Source organism: Eriocheir sinensis, unplaced genomic scaffold, assembly GCF_024679095.1.
Source record: "Eriocheir sinensis breed Jianghai 21 unplaced genomic scaffold, ASM2467909v1 Scaffold279, whole genome shotgun sequence".
Lineage (NCBI taxonomy): Eukaryota > Metazoa > Arthropoda > Malacostraca > Decapoda > Varunidae > Eriocheir > Eriocheir sinensis.
In genome coordinates this window covers 246944-267728 of record NW_026111586.1, presented here as the reverse complement: position 1 = coordinate 267728, position 20785 = coordinate 246944, and the positions used below count along the sequence as shown (strand labels likewise).

At 41.4% G+C, this 20785-nt stretch overlaps 1 protein-coding gene, 1 long non-coding RNA gene and 1 pseudogene across 2 annotated transcripts; 1 reads left to right on the top strand and 2 right to left on the bottom strand.

The window, feature by feature from the left end:
* Positions 1–13694: 13694 nt before the first annotated feature.
* On the top strand, positions 13695–15444 carry LOC126991441 (uncharacterized). Its single transcript, XM_050850203.1, has 4 exons — positions 13695–13805; positions 14010–14173; positions 14531–14584; positions 15131–15444. The coding sequence occupies exons 1-4, from the start codon at positions 13747–13749 to the stop codon at positions 15442–15444; spliced, it is 591 nt and encodes a 196-aa protein (XP_050706160.1). The 5' UTR covers positions 13695–13746.
* Positions 15445–15679: 235 nt separating this feature from the next.
* Positions 15680–18558, bottom strand: LOC126991440 (putative nuclease HARBI1; annotated as a pseudogene).
* On the bottom strand, positions 18559–20401 carry LOC126991434 (uncharacterized). The gene is made up of 3 exons (XR_007745514.1): positions 20300–20401; positions 19105–19231; positions 18559–18571 (listed from the first exon to the last, which is right to left on the bottom strand). It is a non-coding gene; the product is annotated as an uncharacterized LOC126991434 (long non-coding RNA).
* Between the last annotated feature and the right edge of the window lie 384 nt (positions 20402–20785).

Sequence of the window (20785 nt, the reverse complement as noted above, 5' to 3'; positions counted from 1 at the left end):
AAACATTATTGGAGAGCCTCCCAGGTGAACGCGTATTCCAATGGTGAACACCAGGAAAAAGGAACTCTTACACGTTCTATACTCCCAACATAACGAACCCTATGATTTAAGCTCTCAGCTACTTCTGATCTTACTCTCTAACGCCTTTGCAGCTGCTTTCTTAAACCTTCGAGGCCCGCCTTCCTGAAGTCAGGTATTAAGTGTTGTTTCTGCTGACTCTATCGTCCCATTTAATATTAAATTTAATTTCTTTATGATCACTGTTGCCTAATGAACCCCAAACCTCAATGTTGCTTATTATGTCCTCTTTATTAGTTAACAACAAATCCAAAATATACTCAGCCACCGCCTCACCATAGAAGCTTTAGGCTTACAGGATATATATGTTGTGTCAGCTTTGCCTTGAGCTTGTTAGTGAATAAGTTCATAAAATAACCAGGCTAGAATTCCGAGCGTGAATTTGTGATCTTAGCTTCAAGTAATAAATTAAGCTAATGTTTACGTAAGACTGATGAACTTAGCATGTATTATTGACAACTAAAGTATTACGTTTCCAAAATGAATACTGGCTCCAGTCATACTTATTGATCATAAAGTCATTATGGTATGACAACTTCAGCACTGCTATGGAGTTATCATCTTGAAGTTTTTTTGTTAAGAAAAGTAATCATTAACGCATTCACAATTACTTTGATGAAGAGGCGATGGCTGCATGGTCAGCAAGAGGGAGTGGTAAGCCTGAAGATCTAGGTTCGAGTCCCACCGAAAGACGTTGACAATATTGAACAATCGCCGATTTGTGGAAGATTGCCCACATGCGCTCCAGATCTTTAGTCAACCCTAATTTTAGCGACTTCGTTCGTTCAAGTGGAGCACCGGGGGGCAGCATGACCAAGCAAGAATCATATAACATGACAGCCATTATAAATAAAATTCGCCTGCGCCACTAGCGAGCTGGGGTCGCCAAGAGGACCTTCAACAGAGCCTATCGGCGCAATACACGACACCTGAATTTCCATTCGAATTCATAGGTTTTCATTGTATTGGTATTCGGATTCGGAGATATCTGAGGTACTTGTATTCGAATACTTGACTTTTGTATTCACTCCATTCCAGAAATTTCTGTGGTAATAACTGTTTGGTCTCTCCTGCTGTTCGGCACTTGCTGGTCGAGTGCTGCAGACTGGGGTACCTGTGGGGGTGGTTCTGTGCCTCTCCCGGTGCCGGTGTGGCGTTGGGAGGTTCTCTCCCTCCCTGATGCCGGGGAGAAGTTGGCCTCCCCGGGAGATTATGTCATCGGCAACTTGCAGGAGGTTGGTGTCTTGCATCTCTTGAGGGCCCGTTGCTCACGGGTGTTACTTTTATATTATTTTATAATTTTTATTATGCACCATAACTTAAAACAAAATCACATATGTGGTGCCAAATGCCCACTGTGTTGCGGGGACATATGTTGATACAGTAATCAATAAATCAATGAACTTCATTGAAAATTAGTGATTCCTTAGGTAAGCAAATAATGCACGGACATTTAAATCGGTACTGCAACTAAAAAAAAAAAATCATAAGAACATAAGAACGCAGGAGTCTGCAAGAGGCCGGTAGGCCTGTGCGAGGCAGCTCCTTTGACCCTAAGCTCCCGTGTATCTAACCCCATCTAATATCGCTGTCCATGAATTTATCTAGTCTATTTTTGAATGTGACAATTGTATTGGCACTCACCACATGTCTCACTTGAATGCTACCAGTTCTTCACCAATTGCTTTCCCTTCCAGATTGTAGTCATATAGTAGGGCCTTGTTCGCACCTGTGCTGAGTATGCATGTCATTACCCTGGGGAGGGGATCCACACATTTTACGGAGAGTCTAAATCCCATTGCCCCATCAGCATATTGACTCATTATTATATTCTACCGTATTGCTGTACCTTCAATCTTTTAGCGATATCTTAAGGCTTACTATTCTGAACTTACCAACTGCATGATCCATCTATTCCGCGACCGTGCTGCACAAAACTTTCTACGCAAACCACTATTCTGTCCAAATTATTAAAGCAAGAGTTAACCAGTGTATGCATCCTTTTCACTGGTAAACTATGAAGCAGCCTACCTTTCTCGTGATATCCTCCGCCCTAGGACTTAAGCTCGTCCGTGGTGCAGTGGTTAGCGTGTCTAGATACACATTAGCGGACCGGAGTTATAATCCCGGCCCGGGTAATCGGCGTGCACCTCACTCATCTGTTCATCCTTCTTTCGGGGTGGTCGATAAGTGAGTACATGGGAAACCTGGGGACGGTAAACTGTGGTAACTCGGATGTCACACTGGCCCTGTGTCCCGAGGTGATGGGGTCTTGCCACCTGTTCAAAGGCCAGTGCGACGGAGATGAGCACCGATGCCACGTGCAGCTATAGTGTATGGTCCAAGCTTTACCTACCTACGCCTATATGTTTTCAAGACGGGAGTATCAAGGCACCTCTGCAATCGAATGTACCCCTCTCTTTTGGCCATCCTGCTGTTTTCTGTTTTCTGAGAGTGCACTGTAATCAGCTTTTTTATGTTTATGATGTCTGATCTCTGTTAAGAGCAGGCAGGCCTAAGAGAGACCGCTGGCCATAATTACAACCCACCTATGTTGCAACGGCAGTGTCAGTCGTCAGTCACTTGGTACGCTAGCACTTGAGATGTCTAGCACGGCGCCCAACAGCTCCGCTAAGCGGCGGTATGACAACTGACTTACTGACCATGCCAGTGTCAGTCGTCCGTGGAATTACATCACAGCAATCGGTTCCTAAATTGGGACCCGATTCTGAGGTGGTAGCTTTCTCAGAATGACAGGAATCGATTCTGGCAAAATATTCTGACCAGCCGTAAAGCCTCCTTTCCTCTTCGAGCAAGGTGGAAAAGTTTCTGAAGTGTGTAAGATCCAGACTTAGACCATTAATCGACGAAAGAGGTCAAAAGCCCTTTCCAGGAGGGTACTGGCTGGCGATCACTAGTTCGGCAAGTGATCAGGCCGCGAGGAAAGTACACATATAAAAAGCATACATAATATCTAAGAAGAGAAGAAAAAAATGTACAAATTGAACCACCTGACCCTTAAAATCATATTTGAGTGCACACTGGATTCACCACATACACACACACACACACACACACACACACACTGTAAACATTAGCTGCGTGGGACGTTGGGGACATGTTTACCACTCATTAGAATCCATTCACCATTTGCCTGGCCTCGCATTTTTTTTTTTTTTTTTTACAGCAAAGGAGACAGCTCAAGGGCACAAAAAAGTAAACATTAATAAAAAAAAGCCCGCTACTCGCTGCTCCTAAAAAGAATCCAAAGAGGTGGTGGAGACACACCGATGTAAACAACTCAGGAGGAGTAAACCAACACGTCCAAACAGCCCAGCAACGCAGTTTGCATAAAGTAATATAAGGTCAAAAAAGGAGTTTCGTTTAGTCGGCGCAACATCTGTGGTCATAGGCCGGAGAGAGACAAAAGGGGAAGGAATTATAGAAGAAGGGAACAGATTCCAGGCGATGGGACACAACCCCCGAATAATACCTGTTGCCCATTCACTGCTGGGTGGACAGGGGCGTATAAACAGGTCAATATATATTAAGTTAACAATAGTCAGTGTCGCCTCTGTGGTGGATAGTGAAGTGTTTCCCATGTGGTATTGGTGTGCTGGATATCCCTTCACTGGTATCCCTTCACTGGTAGCCTGATAACACACACTCCCAGGTCTTTCTCTGCCTCTGTGGTGGATAGTGGAGTGTTTCCCATGTGGTATTGGTGTGCTGGATATCCCCTCCCAAGGTGCATGACTATTTTTCTTCATTGAATTGTAGCAGCAACTTTTTGTTCCATTCTTGTAGCTTGGTGATGTCTTGTTGGAAGTCCGCAGTAAAGGGGTTAAACTTACTATGAATATGAATGTAAGTAATAATGTTAACTTTACCATGTATGCTAATAACACAAAGTTCAGTCACTGACAAAAATCGTGAAACCTTTCATACCAAACTCTCTCAGGAAATAACCTATGTTCGGAAATAAGTGACCTCTCTTTTGGCAACTTCTCAACTTTTTTTTTATGGGATCAGTGACTTGCGGGCTTTTTTTCATTATTTTTTTTTGCCCTAGAACTGTTTCCCTTTGCTGTAAAAAATAAATGAAAAAAAAATAATTGGATAAAGGCAAATATGTTAAAATTCAATGTAGAGAGAACGCATATTTTTTTCCAGAATAATTTTCAGCACACCGCGGCACATGTGGAAATAGGCAATGAAATTATTCACACTGCCCAGTCGACAAAATGCAGAATTTGACGAGCACGTGGACTGGAAGGAACACTCCTGCCATGAATGTCTTAGTTCATCTAATATAAGTAGAGTCTTTCATCGCAGTTGTCAAACTCGACATCGATTCAATCTTATTATTTTTTATTACAGCAGAGGTCAGTTCAAGGGCATAACAAAGGTAACATGTTAAAAGAAGCCTGCTACTTACTGCTCCTAAAAAGAGTTTAGAGGAGTGGCCGAAAGATAGGTCAATTTTGGGAGGAGAGATGTCCAGATACCCTCCTCTTGATAAGAGTTCAAGTCGTAGGCAGGAGGAAATACAGATGAAGGAAGATTGTTCCAGAGTTTACCAGCGTGAGGGATGAAAGAGTGAAGATACTGGTTAACTCTTGCGTAAGGGATTTGGACAGTATAGGGATGAGCTTGAGTAGAAAGTCGTGTGTGGCGAGGCCGCAGGAGGGGGGGAGGCATGCAGTTAGCAAGTTCAGAAGAGCAGTCAGCATGAAAATATCGATAGAAGTTTGAGAGGCCACAAATTTATGTATTGTATCAAAAAGTTTTATCTACAGAAAGGGTGGCAGCTCAAGGGAAAAAAATTCGGCTATGTGCTGCTCTAACAAAATAATAAAAGAATGAGAGGACAGAAAAGAGGTCAATTTCGGGAGAGATAACGTAATACTCTTCTCTTGAAAGAGTTCAAGTCCTAGGCAGGAAGAAAAACAGATGGAGGTCCTCAGCTCTTGAGAAAACTGAAGCCAGAGAGAGCACGGATTCTAAATAGTAAACTTAATAAAGCAATTTTGAAGTATTAACATATAAAAAGAAACAACAAGCGACTGAGATATTTTCATCCCTACACTGAGTAGCTTGTTCATGGGTAGCTGAGAGCGCAAGGTATCTGGGCATGGGGGTGAATGGGTATCAGGGCATGGGGTGCATAGGTATCAGGGTATGTGGTTGGATAAGGACGGGTATGAGGAAGTTACCCATGAAGGAATACGCAGATCAAACCAGTGGGTAGGAGGAAATGGGTGTGCGTGTGACCCCCTCGACCTCCGTATGCAATTATAACATTTCTTCATCAAATTTTTTCTTTTTTTTTTTACCTTATTTCTGGTTTTCTTTTTTTCTTTTAATTCTTCTCCATCCTTTTCTTCTCCTTCCGTTTCTTTCTCCTCATTTTTTTATATTTTTTTTACCTTATTTCTGTTTTTTCTTTATCCCTTTTCATTCTTCTTCATCCTTTTCTTGTTCCTCCTTTTCTTTCTCTTCTCCATTTTTTTTTTTACTTATTTCTGGCTTTTTCTTTTTTCATCCTTTTGTTGTACCTCCGTTTTTTTCTCTTCTTCCTCTGTACATGTGTTCAGGTATACATTATAACATGGACTATTTTTCTAGGGGTCCGATATGTCCTTTTCCCGACAAGTTTTCCGTCTTTTTTCCGGTTGAATCCTGTGGCAGCCTCGCCATGAGTTTGGAATATGATCCAACGTTCGTCTTCAAGCGCCCCCAAAACATGCTGCTGTTTACCACCCATGCCGGGGAACCGATCAAATTTGTAGTAGATGGAGTTGAGCTGTTCATGGAGCTCCAGGAATTGATTAAGGTTAGTATCCAGTCCCCCTTAGATTTACTCACCTATTTTATGATGATGATTATTATTATTATTATTATTATTATTATTATTATTATTATTATTATTATTATTATTTTTTTTTACATCTTCACCTGTAGCGCTGATAGGCTATCTTCAGGGGGCTGGTGGTCGGCCTAAGCCTGTCTTGGCCGCAGTCTGGCCAACCGAGGTGGCAGGGGTGGCAGGAGCCTCACCCATTATATGCCGCAACAGGCTCGCATGGACCCTCCCAACCAGGTCTTCCTGTTGCCGCTCCGGGTACTCGAACCACGACTTGAACTCATCAGTCAGCTCTACACTCCTGGAGAACGTTTTGACCAGCTCTCCAGCGCCTGAACAGGGGAATTTCTTGCCCCACATGAACCCATGAAAATATAGAGATGAAAAATAAAGATTGTTGCCTGAAGCTTGTTTATTTTTGGTGCATGTTCCTTTTCAGTAGGTTATAAGTAGAGGTATACTACATGACTAGTAGGTTAGGTAGAGTAGTTGCTGGGGAGAGGAACTGAAGCAAATATATAAGAATTTACAACTAGTTGATAAAAGCAGACAAATATACAATATGTACGTAAGTAATTGATAGCACATAAAAAGCGGTTGAAGGCCCGGCGTCGGCAAGCCACTGCCTGCTTGCATTCGTCAGACCACCATGGCACAGGCCGACGTGATGCATTTCCAGTTGTCTGTGGGATTGTGAGTTCTCCCGCCCGATGAATGTGCGCCGTAAAAAAAAAAAAAAAAAAAAAAAAAAAAAACCCTGCTTCCTCCGTTGTCTCGAAGTCATCTATTTATGTCTCCGTGTGAGTCATGGTCCGAAAAAGCTCCCAGTCTGCTCGGTCTAGTATCCAACGTGGTAGTCGAGGTGACGGTTGGAAAGTGGAATGGGAGATGAAGATGGGGTAGTGGTCGCTGCCATGTAGATCCTTTGATATTTCCCACGTGAAGTCTAGGTACGCATCGGGGGAACTGTGTGAGGTCAATAATAGACCGTGTATCAGTTTGCATATGGTAGTATTTTGGGTCACAGGTGTTCAGAATGCAGAGGTCTAGCTAGGTCTTCAATTACAGATGCAACAGTGACTCCTCTTGGGTTGCTGGTGGTATCCTCCCATAGTGTATGGCGACTGTTGAAGTCACCAACTAGTAAGAAGAGTGAGGGTAGTTGGCGTACCAGTGTCAGGAGGTATTGTTGATTGAGTGGTGTACTGGGTGGAAGATACAGGGGGCATATAGTGTAGGTACGTGTTATGTGGATTTGAGAGGCAGTAGCCTGCAATGGAGTGTTAAGTGAGAGTGGAGAGCTTTCACTTTACTATCCACAGCCATACCACTCCACGTAACTTCTACCTCCATCCCTTCTCACATCTCACATTCATTTCCTTTTATAGTCTGTCACTTCACTCCCTTTTATGTGGGTGTCTTGAATCTCCATAACATCAAGTCTAGCTCTTTAGGAATCATCTACAATCTCCTTTCTCTTTCCTTACCATTCATTCCATTTACATTATTAAGATAACCTTGTTAAATAAATTTAAATATAAGTCTTGTTATATTGAGGTGTCACTGTATCACCATTGTCATTAGTAAATGTATATGCACACTGATGAATTCATAAAGTAATGTTCACTCGAGTTTTTCAGAGAAAAATCTACGTCGGATGCAGTACATCCAGAAGACCAAGGATGCAGACACCCCCACACAACTGAGAGAAGTGATTTCCACTAATGAGGAGAAACGGCGTGTGTTTGATGTTCATGCATCAAGCAGGGGGGCCATTTGGGTATCAATAACACAATAAAAAAAGTATCACAACGTTTTTACTGGCTAGGTATAAAAGAGGACATTATGAAATGGATATCAGAATGTGACCGCTGCCAGAGGTCAGAGAAATAAAAAACAGTTGCACCAGTCCTAAAGCCAATTAAAACACATGTTCCTTGGCAGATGTTAGGGATGGACTTAATAGGACCTCTAGATGAAACACAGGAAGGCAACAAATATATTCTTACAATAACTGATTTATGGTCAAAATATTTTCATGCATTCCCTTTGCAAGTCATGTTTGAAAACACCTTCAGGATTTGTTTTTTCAGTTTTGGTCCTCCAGAAAAGATTTCACCTGACCAGGGAAGGGAATTTTGCAATGAACAAAATACAATTGTTCTCTCTTTTTCATGTAAAGTACTTGGTAACCTTAGCCCACCCGCAGACCAACGGTCAGGATGAACGGACCAACCAGACATTGAAAGGAATATTGAGTAAACTGGTCAATGATAAAAGAGATGATTGGGACCAGCATTTATATACTGCATTGTTTAGTATTAGAACAGCTGTACAGAGTTCCACAAAGTACACCCCTTTCTTCTTAATGGTTGGCAGGGAAGCTCGACTGTTTTCTGAGCTTCGTCACAGTGATGGTGATGAGGAAGCTTGTGGAGTTCACGAATTTCCAAATGTAAATTTATCAGATGAAGATATTGACACCAGACTTAAGGCTATTTATAACGTAAAGAAAACAATTGACGACAACATTGCAAAAGCACAAGCAAAACAGAAGTAGTACTATGACCTCAAAAACAGTAAAGGCTACAAATCATTCAGTTTTGAAGTTGGAATGAAAGTATTAATGAAAAACTGTCGGAAACGAGGAAGGAAAGGTTCACGACTAGAGGAGGATTGGCTTGGACCTTATGAGATTCACAGTTTTTCAAGCAATTTTGTTGAACTTTTACATAATGGCAAGGTCCTTAAGAATAAAATTTCAGTAACTCATTAAAATATATAAAGAACATTGTATTGTAAGTGTACCTGTGCAGCTTCCTAGTCCAGCATGTGCACCCCCATCATCTCAGAGGCATGGACCAGTGACTGATAATGTATCCCAATGTGTTGGAGTCCTTTATCAGACACTGACAGTTGTATGGAGCAGCCTCACACTTATATCAAGCCTACCTGTGAGATTGGTGAGGTACATTTGAAATAGATATTTTAGAGTTCTGTAAACCTGTTACACATTATTATATTATACATACACTATTTTGCCTATATATACCTATATCCAAGCTGAGGTGTTCAGTGATACATAATTTTCAGACATCACCGAGTCTGCTGGTCTGCTGGCTGGTGAAGAGGCTAGAACGAGTTCCTTATCTGGTTCTCCAGAACTCCACAAGAAGTGTCGCCTTGCAGAAGGCAAAGGCACTTCACTGAGGAGTCTGTCACTTTGCCTGGTAAGGGACATTTTTTGTTTGTTGGTAGTCTTGTAATTGTAGCATCTATTGTGAATACTCTTTGGTGATATATCTCTCTAGTTGCTGCAGTGAACTCAAGGCATACTTGATGACATTACGGAAACCGTCCACCAATCTTGTCACTTCCCACTGAACACAGGCAACGCTGGACACTCCAAAACATTGCATTGCAACTTTCAATCGATATTGTTTTGTCTATGGTGGGTGGGGCTGCTTCTGCCTGGGTTCACCGCAGTAACTATAGTAGTGTCACATTTATTTTACGGTTGAGTGTGTGCTACACTTTGCTAATATGCCTTAATTTATCATATACAGATATCACTGAGTCTGTTGGTCTGCTGGCTGGTGAAGCAACTCCATCTTTGATATTGTAATATTTACATGTCCTGTTGCTTTTCAGTCAACTCAGCATCTTTCAAAATTAGTTAAGGTTGGAAGGTTTCGTTCAGTCGGCGCAACATCTGTGGTCGTATGCCGGAGAGACAGGAGGTTCAAAATTTGGAAAAATAATCCCTTGAGCCATCCTGTGAAGACCCTTGAAGAACACCATATCAACACTTCAGAAACAAATAAAATTTCAAGAATACTCTCCATCTCCTCTGCCTGGATAAGTGATACAGTTATGGATGCTGCTCAGGCAATATTAGCCCGGCAGTTCCCATCCATAACTGGATTTCAGAGTTGTTGTATTTTGCAGGGGTCCTCCAGTGGCGGCTATGCCTCTAAAGCATGTCATTTGTCCAGCTTTTGAATATTAATAATAACCACTGGATTTATATGAGTAATTTAATTGTTAATCACGTGACCCCAGGTACAGTGCAGTATTATGACAGTATGACTAAAGGCGGCGTCACACTGGGCAAATATCTCCCAACATGTTGCTCGTTTTCGTTGGTGATATCGCCAACCAACAATGTTGTGCATCACACTTTATTGACCCGGAACTGTTGTGTTGACGCCGCGCTCCAACAACAACAAACACCACGCCAGCATCTCTCCAGCCACTTTACCATGAATCGGAAGGATATTGAGGTTTTAGAAGATTGTGCTGCTGCATTGCACATAATGAAGCATGTGCTACGACTGCAGAAGCGCCAGAAGAGGCAGTGTTCTCCATCTCAACAGTTTGTTTACCTCGTGCCAGGCACAGACTCCGGCCAGCACACCATCACAGTCAGTTGAGTGTTATAAATAACTTTACACAGTGGACAAATAATCACAGACACATACTTGCACATGTACGTCTAACTAAGTTGTGTAGGCCCTGGAGCTGTCTTGTGTGTAGGCCATTTGGCCTCCTGTTATCTCCCATTATGTTCGTGTATCCTGTCATAAGTGTAATGACTTGTTCGTATCATTCCACGTGTCTGGATAGTTTGGAGCTGCATTGTGTAGCCATTCGGCATCTTGCAGTCTACCTATATTCTTAGTTAATGAAATGTTGAAGGATAACGAAAAGGTGGATACAGACAAATATAAAAAACTGGTAAAAGAGCAACCAGGAAGGTGCACGATGAGGAAATACATGCCCATAGAGGAGAAATTCTACCTGGGTGGGTTGGTGAAAGATGCAGAAAGGAAAAACAAAGACACCCACAATGATAACAATCATTAAAATATTAATACACAGTGAAAAGAGGAACATGGATCTTAGGATCTGTGAGCTTTCGTTGAAGGCGAACGTACGGTCAACACCTGACCCTTGGCGAGTCAGGTAATATTATTATTATTATTATATTGCTACTGTTTTATATATATATATATATATATATATATATATATATATATATATATATATATATATATATATATATGTATATATATGGTATTAATATCATGATATTAGAGAAGATTATAAACAGAGGTGATATATTATTATTACTGTTATTATTATCATCATTATCACTATTATTTCATTACTATTATTTTCATCATTGTCTTTTTACTAGTAGTACTAGTACTGTTAGATTATTACATTGAATAATTCGTCTAATGTTACCTGGGTCAGAAATTTAGTACACCATACATGTCCAGAAAAAAAAATACATACCAATTGTTGCCCCCAAAGCTCTGGCTTCCTATGGGCTACTTGTACATCTAATCTATGTTTTATCTAACAATGTATGTTTTATCTAACAATGTATATACAAATTGCAAGTATAATAAACTGTTTCAACTGTTTCGTCTAAGTGTCTTCTCTCGGTTGGGGATCCTTTGACTGACCTCCATTACTCTCATATTATGGGGGGACAAAAGGGGCCTCGGGCAACTCAAGCGGCTGGTGCTCGTAGAATGATTCTGGTTAAAACAATGAAGCACGGTTCGAGACGCGAACGAGCATTACAGTCCTGGTTGTCTTCTTGTCTTGAAGATTTACCCCTTAACAGACACGGGTAACATTTGTCGAGCAGCGACGGAAGCAGTTAGCAGTATCAATCATGCCGTACGTCACACACACAAACCGTGGTAAATTTAAGCTCGTCGATGATTATGGTTATATTTACTATCGTCAAAAGGAAGACCGGGAGGGAACAAAGGATACTGGCGTTGTGTTGATGTCAATAGATGCTCGGCTCGTGTCCACACAGAAAAAGGGGATGAAACCTGCACTATCATTAAAAGTGTGAACGTCCATAACCATCCCACGAACGCGGAGGCTGGGAGGAAGGACACTCAAGGTATAAGAGTCAGACGCTTAGATTGTCAAAACCTCCCTTCCCCCTTCACCGACGGCTCCACACGACGGGAGAACTCAGCACTGTAATGGCGATCGGAACCGTCAAATCCTCCCACCTCTTCCCCCTTCGAGTACCTGGATCACGGAGGGGTTGGTACGTCGGTAGGTTTGTTTACATGCGCATCGCTATCTTCATTCTGTTTTTCGTCTGCTGGCGGGAAGGAGTCATCACCACCTCTCCAAGTTTCCCTGCATTTACTTACAAGGTAGGACATTTTCGCCCATTGTATGATGTTTTTTGTGTGTTTATTGATGGGGTTAACCTTTGTGGGAAGGCAAACAGCTTGCTTTGGGTCTAGTTAGCCTAATTGAGGGCGAGCTGACTACAGCCTGTTGGGCTCTCGTCAGCCCCACCCGTATGACTGGATTTACTCATCATATGACCCATTGTATGATATTTTGTGTGTTTATTGATGGGGTTAACCTTTGTGGGAAGGCAAACAGCTTGCTTTGGGTCTAGTTAGCCTAATTGAGGGCGAGCTGACTACAGCCTGTTGGGCTCTCGTCAGCCCCACCCGTATGACTGGCTTTACTCATCATATGACCCATTGTATGCTGTTTTGTGTGTTTATTGATGGGGTTAACCTTTGTGGGAAGGCAAACAGCTTGCTTTGGGTCTAGTTAGTTTAATTGAGGGCGAGCTGACTACAGCCTGTTGGGCTCTCGTCAGCCCCACCCGTATGACTGGATTTACTCATCATATGACCCATTGTATGATGTTTTTGTGCATTTCCTGACAGGGTTACCCCTTGTGGGTAGCCAAATATATTTCTTTGAGTCTGGCTAGCCGTAGGGAGGGAGCACTGACGAGACCACGTTGCCCTGGCCATGACCAATTATAATTATCACTGCCTTGACTGGCCACTTTATGGGCATGTGCCAGTTTTTAGGGTATTTTTGTTTGTTTATTGACGTAGCTAGCCTGTGTGGATACTTAAGTAGCTTATGTGGCTTGCAGGGAAGGATTAAAGCACCTTCATTCCATTTGTTTTGAGCTGACGTCAACAGCAGGCAGTCTCCACAACACCACCTCAGCAATAACATAATCATTTACTGACCAGGTACAAACAGATGCATAAGCTAATTATGATTTTTAGCTGTGTGGTGAGCTATATAACCTCTGTGCAGGATAAATACGTTCCCAAGAGCTACCAGCAGTGTGCACATGGTCAACCCCATAACTCCCCTTACCACCTTATTTACTGACCAGGTGCAAACACATACATGAATCTGTTTTAGTTTTCAAGCGGTGTAGTGAGCTATATAACCTCTGTGCAGGGTAAATACGTTCCCAAGAGCTACCAGCAGTGTGCACATGGTCAACCCCATAACTCCCCTGGCCTACCTAAGTTACTGACCAGGTGCAAACACAACTTGAATCTGTTATAGTTTTCAAGCGGTGTAGTGAGCTATATAACCTCTGTGCACGATAATGTAATGTAAACTAATGTAACCACACATGTATTATCTGGGTTCATAAATCATACTTAAACTGGTATAAGGTTAAATTAATGTAAGCAAGGACACCTGCCTATTTATGCTATGGCATAAAATCAAATACGTTTCATCGACAATACGACACTTATATAATATTACCTTCTACATTGGCTTTCCTTACAGCACTAACTAGTGACGATGGCATCCCTGGAGCAGTGCCTGAGGACAGGTCCCATTTCGCCCCCGGCAAGAGAGTTGCTATTGGGCCTAATAGCTGAGGAACCAATCCTACTCAGCCTAAAGACTGACGGGAGGATACACTCCTACAGAAGAGGGAGGCCTGGGCGAAAATTACCGAAAAATTCAATGCCCACAACATGGGGCCCCAACGGTCAGAGGTGCAGCTCAAGAAAGTTTGGGAGCGACTGAAAGTCAAGTAAGTGAAGAAAAATATCTCTGTACACTGTGAACAATGCCCTTCTGAACAACACTTTCATTAATGGCCCCAAGTTCTAAAATTTTATTAAATTTAATATATTCATCATTTATTCAAGAACTGCACCACCAGTACAACAAATATCTATCTATATCTATCTATCTATATCTATCTATCTATCTATATCTATTTATTTTATTTTAGGGCGAAGAAAAGCAAGGCTGACTTGAAACGGGAGGTGTTCAAAACTGGTGTTGGCGCGCCTCCACCAGACATGACCTCAGATTGTGAGCAAGTGCTCACACTCCTCGGGGATGACATTAATGACATCGGCAACCCCTATGATGATGATGCCTTGCCATCTCAGCGTAAGTATACAATATAATCAATTTGCATTATAACAGGTAAATGATGTACACATAGGAAATATGAATGTTAAATACGTATGAATAGTAGATATGGATATCTTGACATTACAATTATTTTGTCATGAAATAATGGAACTTCATCACATGGGTATCATCCTGAATCCACATTATTTGATGCTGCCGTTGTTACACTTGTTTCATTACTCATTTCCACTCAGCCTAAGCTGTGTCCTCCCCAGACATCTCATCAAAACTCTGTGTTCCAATGAGTCTTCGACCGATTATACAGGTTTTGAGTAAATTAAGTTAAATAATGCTGTACTATACTTGTGTTTACTCAGATGTATTTATTCCCAGCAAAGTCGAACCACCATGGTCGACTCATCCGATTTTCAAGGTCTCTTGTGAGAGGTAAGATGTTACACTCATAAGGAGAATAGCTTATAAGTAAATACCTCGTAAGCAGGTGTTCTGCCTGTTTATATATCCTGAAGCTCAACACACTTAAATGCATCACAAGTTTTATTATAAATGAACATAATAACAGTGCCATTGAACGTGGCAGTAATGGGTCTGAGGTGCTTCCTCTGTATTTGGTGGGAATTTCTTCTTCCTAAAACTGTTGGCGAGAACCAGAATCGTTTGAGAACATTGCCACTTAAATATGTAAGCGTAAATGGAGGTTATTGAACAAGTACAGTGGTGTACATTTCCAATAATCATAATCCGATCCAATCTTTGTTTGATGAACATAGCATCTGTATAGCAAGCATATTATTTAATATGCCAATTTGTGGTGCTGAGTCAGCAATCATGGGGGCAGTTCTAGAAAATTAAAATTTTAATTGATTGATAACGCATCTGTTTTCAGACAAATATGCCAGATGACACGTACACCACTGCATTTCATTAACAGATGTTTTCATCAACTAATAATTTCTTTTACTCTACTGCCAGCACGCTCCGACATCTGGTGTGAGTTGGTGAGTTCCGAACCACTGGCACCAACACCAGATGAAGAACAGGGCGGCAACAAAGTTGAAACAATTGTGCCTGCCAGCCCCGTAAGGATGACGAGCAGGCAACGTCGAGCCGGGAGGTGGAAAGCGGGCGAAGACGTAGAAGTCCGGGAGATAGTGAAGGCCAGCACAAGCAGGGACGACGAGTTTCAGAACAAGAGGGCAAAATTGATGGACATGCAATTACGATACATGGAGTTGAAGCTTGAGGAGGCTGAAGCCAGAAAAGAGGAGGCAAAGAAAAAGCTTTAGAAGCAAAAATGTATCGACTCATTGCAGAAAAAGCACGCAAACTGCACATGAGATATATGTAAGAGCATATATAATATATATAAAATGGATGAACTAGTAACCATTGTTTTAGTAACTTTTGTTCCTAAAACATCTCACTTTTCTGTAATTATCTGCTGTCCTAGTGTGTGCAAAGAATACATAATAATAGGTCACTTTGGTAAGTTCTTAGAAATGAAAGGTTACAACTTCAGGGTAACAAGAATTTTATTTTATAATAAACAATATAAATAAAGCATTTTCATACATGCAAAAAATACAGTGCACAGAACGGAAGCATAATCAACTTAATATTGAAGAGTATTATTATATCAAAAAAGGTTTCAGGGCTGAAACTGGTGCGAGATAAAAAAAATAGGAAATTCATGGTGGACAGAGGAGATAAAGGTGATAGAAAAAGAGGAAAGGGAACTTTATTAGAAATCTCAAGAAAATAATATGGAGGCGCAAGTAAAAAGGGAAAGAACAAAAAAATAAAGAGAATGCAATATGGAAGTAACCATAACATTAAAAGAAAGGAAAAAGCGATTTGATAAAGAGTTTGGTGAAAGACTAACTGAAAACTATAAAGGGGATAAAAAATCATATTGGAAAGTAGTAATATATGAATAAATTCAGAACACATCTCCCCAAGTAAAATAAATGAGATAATGAATGAGAAAGGAAAGATATTGAAAGAGGGGGGAAGCTGTGAAAGAGATGGGAGTAGTCGTCAATGATGAGGATGATGTTCAGAAAAAATCCCTGATGATTTGTTGACGCTTCAATCTGCCTTGTGCATTTCCCTGCCTGTCTACTGGAACTCCATTATGAAGGGCATTGACATTGATTATTGCATGTTCCGCTCCATCTTGTGGCATGACCAGTCTAGTTTTCACAGCTATATTATGTAAGACTACTGCTGCAACAATGATTGCTTTAGTTGTATCTAAACTAGTCCTCATTTTCTTTCCTAAATATGCAAATCTTTTTTTTAAGACACCAAATGCACGTTCCACTGTATTCCTGGTATGGGTGTGACTGCTGTTGTAGGCTCGCTCATGATCGTTGGTGGGAACTGCTACCGGTGTTAGGAGATACCTCTTTAGGGCATAACCAGCATCTCCAAGCAGGTGGTATTGTGGTTCCAAAGTTTCTTCTAACTGTGCACAAAGTCTGCTGTTGTCCAGAATTCTACTGTCATGTACACTCCCAGGCCAACGAGCAACAACGTTGTGAAAGAGCAGATCGGGACCACACACAGCTTGCACATTCATTGAAAAGTGACCCTTCCTGCATCGGAACACTTCAGGATTTGCAACAGACGGTCTCACTATACGTAGCTATGTGTGTACAGTCTATTGCACCAATAACCCCAGGCATGCCATGGATAGCATAGAACTCTTGAACAGTCCTCTGCCGATCATTCCCAGAAGGCGCCATTATGTGATGCCTGCTCAAACTAGCCACTGCTCGTGACACCACCTTCAAGCACTGGCCAACTGTTGTCTGGGAGACATCATGGCAGTCACCTAATGTCATCTGGTGATCCCCAGACATCATGCAGCGTAGTGCTATCAGTGTCTGTAAATGTGCTGGGACAGGACATCCTGTGAGAAAAAAGAAAATTAAAGTTATAGTTTATTTTTAAGTAATCAATCCCCAAAAAGGGAAGGATGAACACCTGAGTTGGTTGCACTGTAATGTGGATTACAGCAAGGGCTAAACCAGTGGTTCTCATACTTTTCCTCTCCATTCTTCCCTTCATGAATTTTCAACATTCCTGCGCCCCCCCTTTATTTTTCTGCATAATCTCATCCCGCCAATCAAAGGTAAGAAAAGAAATAACATTCATAATCCTGAAACTATGTAGAAATGTACTCTTTGCAACAACCCGCCATGGCCCCCACTTTGAGAACCACTGGCCTAAACATTTTTTGGAGCAGCACCCCCACCAATTTATGCTTTGAGCCACCACTGCCAGGGTCACCATTTCATGATTATAGTAAAATGGGGTAAGAAAAGTGCAAAACCTGAAACTTTTTTTCACAGGAGAAGTTTTCCTGTATATCCATCATGACTTCTCTGATACATATAAACTTCTATCCGTATCATAATATAAGGTCAAATTGAGCCTAGCATACGTAACAGTATTTAATATGAATATTTTCCTCTGATTTTTTCTTAACCCAAAAAGGGGTGAAAAATATCATGTTCAGTAAGAAAAATATAGTATATTTTGGAGAAAAAATGTATCCTTTAAATTTAAATATATGCATTTTTATCTTGAAAAAATATCAATCTGTTAAGGAAATACCTTAGTTTCCCTCCAAAAATTTTGTAAGTACCATTATTTTAATATTTCTCAAGTTTAACACAAATGAATGCATGGGGCCATGAGGTTCGTCTCCCGAATCAGCTGATCACCATTCTCCGGTGCCCCCTCCTTCCTCTTACTATGATGATGACGAGTAAGGCATAATCATTCACGTAATTGATGTCCTTGGTCTTGTCCTTCGCCTTCAGGAGATCGTGCAAGGATGTTTTCTTTATTTGGTATTTTTCCATTAACTGCGCATGTGACATTCCTCGCTCGTATACCCATATTGCGTATGACCGCGCCATCAAAGCCATCGACTCATCTACAACGGTTACTATGCTCGACTTCTGGAAAAGCTACAACAAAAGAGTCTTGTCACAATTAACAGGGAAAGAGAAAATCTAAGTTCATGAAAGATACTTCAAAGTTTTGACAAACTTTTTTCGCCTGATCACGGAAAAAACGATCTTAAGCGCATACAAGTAACTGGTATTTCCTCAAACAGGCAAAGTATTGATTGCAAAAAAATGACCTATTTTTCGATGATAAAAAGACATCATTAGATTAATGGCATTAATAGATACGAGATGATTCGTTCTTACCCCATACACCCCTATATTTTTTCTTACCCCACTTTACTTATATAATGATAAGAAATTACCTCTGGAGTCAGTTGGGGCAGGAAGATGTTCTCGTATTTCTTCAATGAGATCATACATTGAATTTTTTCTTAATCTGAAACGATCAACAAACTCGTTGTCGCTCATTGCCGTGAAGGATTCATCCGATCTGTAAGTGGAATAAACACAGTGAGTTTGCATTGGATATGATATACTCATTTCTATGTCACTGTTGCTGCGAAAGTCGGTTTTTAAGGCTTTGGGATAGAAGGGTGTGAATGAGTTTGGTAGCTGACCAGGGATATAACACTGTCACATTCACAGGTGTAATAGTGTAGGTATGTAATGTAAGGACTGGTACGTAATTGATACCAGCATAATACTTCCCCTGATTTCTTACTTGTACATAATATGTCACAATGCTTTTTGGCACCTTGTACAAACATGGAAATTGATTTGGTAAAAAAATATATTCTCAGTAAGTGTACTCGCCAAGCCTCGAACTCGGGACTCCAGTATAGGTTAGCGACCATGGAACCAATCAAGAAGGCATGCACAAGGCTCGAGTGCCTTGCAAATTCAGTAATAATTTGTAGGGACGCTACATACGTAATATTATATACACTCAACCAATTTTCGTATATTTTTCAATAACTGGATTGAGGAACCAGTAAAATAGATACCTTCACCCCTCACTTATACCTGTGACAATCCTTCGAGGTCTACGGACGACAACTCTTGGGGCATCCATCTCCTCCAGCTCCTCCCATTGATCCCAGAGGTCGAATTCATCCCAAACATCATCGTAAGCAGCCATGATCACACAAACCTTTAAAAGCAAACATATAAATTATAACACATATGTCACCATGTTCTTATAGTAGATTCTGGATTACCACCAACATGAAATAAATAAACAGGTATATATAGCTAACCACATCAGTGCCACAGCAAACCAAACACTGGGGTTCCTCAGGAGGAATGTATACAACTGCACCCCTGACTTAGTACACTTAGCTTATGATACACTTGTGAGACCAACGCTGGAATACTGCTCCATGCTGTGATAGGTTAGAAAAAGTCAACACCAGGTTGGCTACACTCAGACAATTATAGTAAATTCAGGGGTAATTGTGTCGATTAACTCCACAGCTCTGTCACTTACCACTGCATAATTAGCCATTCCAACCTATCACACACTGTTGTGTTACTCTAGTTTTACCTGCGAATCAATCATATACTGCGTTTACAAGTGATAAAAAGAAATAAACAAATAACTAATCGACACAATTACCGATTCTGGATGACCACCAACAGTTCCTGGCTTCTGACCAAGTGAGATAGGTTTCTGTCCCCCTTTCTCTCTTAATGTTCATAAATTTTTATTATAAGTATATTAAAGAAATAAACTGGTCTACATAGCTGACCATGGGGGCTGCCCCCCTGGACACCCCACACCATTGCAGACTACTCATGGTTTTCTACTTCCTCTTATTGGCCATTGCAACCATAAAACACCTAAAACCTATCACTAAGTTTGGAAAATACCCTTGTGTGGTCTAATATTTGGTTAGTATGGTGACGGGAGGCTGGGCCGACTGAGCACATATTGGCATAGCCAGTATTAACCATTACAGGCTACTCATGGTTTTCTACTTGCTCTTATAGGTCAATGCAACCATAAAACACCTAAAACCTATCACTAAGTTTGGAACATGCCCTTGTGTGGTCTAATATTTGGTTAGTTTGGTGACGGGAGGCATGGGCCGAAGGAGCACATATTGGCATAGCCAGTATTAACCATTGCAGGCTATTCATGGTTTTCTACTTGCTCATACAGATCAACGTAATCATAAAACACCTAAAAAGTAACACTGCGTAAAGGAAATATGCTTACCTGGTCAGACAAATGGATGAAAAGAACGGAGGGGACATCAGAGGCAACGTGTGGCGCGGGGCAAGAGGTGCCCTGTGCTGTCCCTTCGTATCGCCTCTTCCCCGCGCCGCAACTGGTCCCGTCGCGACCCAAAACAGTTTGACGGTAGGGATTTCGGCGCGTAGGGTCCCGTCGTCCGAAGGTAAGTTTTGACAATCCGGCCGAGAGCAACATGCCGCATACAATCCTATCAAGCCTTGGCAGGGAAAAGCTTGTTAGTGATCTTAACTTCATTTACGCTGCACAGAAGAAAAACGCCGATGGAACCAAGCAATACTGGCGATGTGAGGTCAATGGATGCAAGGCTCGTGTTCACACAACTGTAGGGGATGAAACCTTCACTATCATGAAAAGTGTAAACAACCATAACCATTCCCGCGGCCCCGCTGCACTCGACTTTCTACTCTAATATCGCTGTCCATGAATTTATCTAGTCTATTTTTGAAT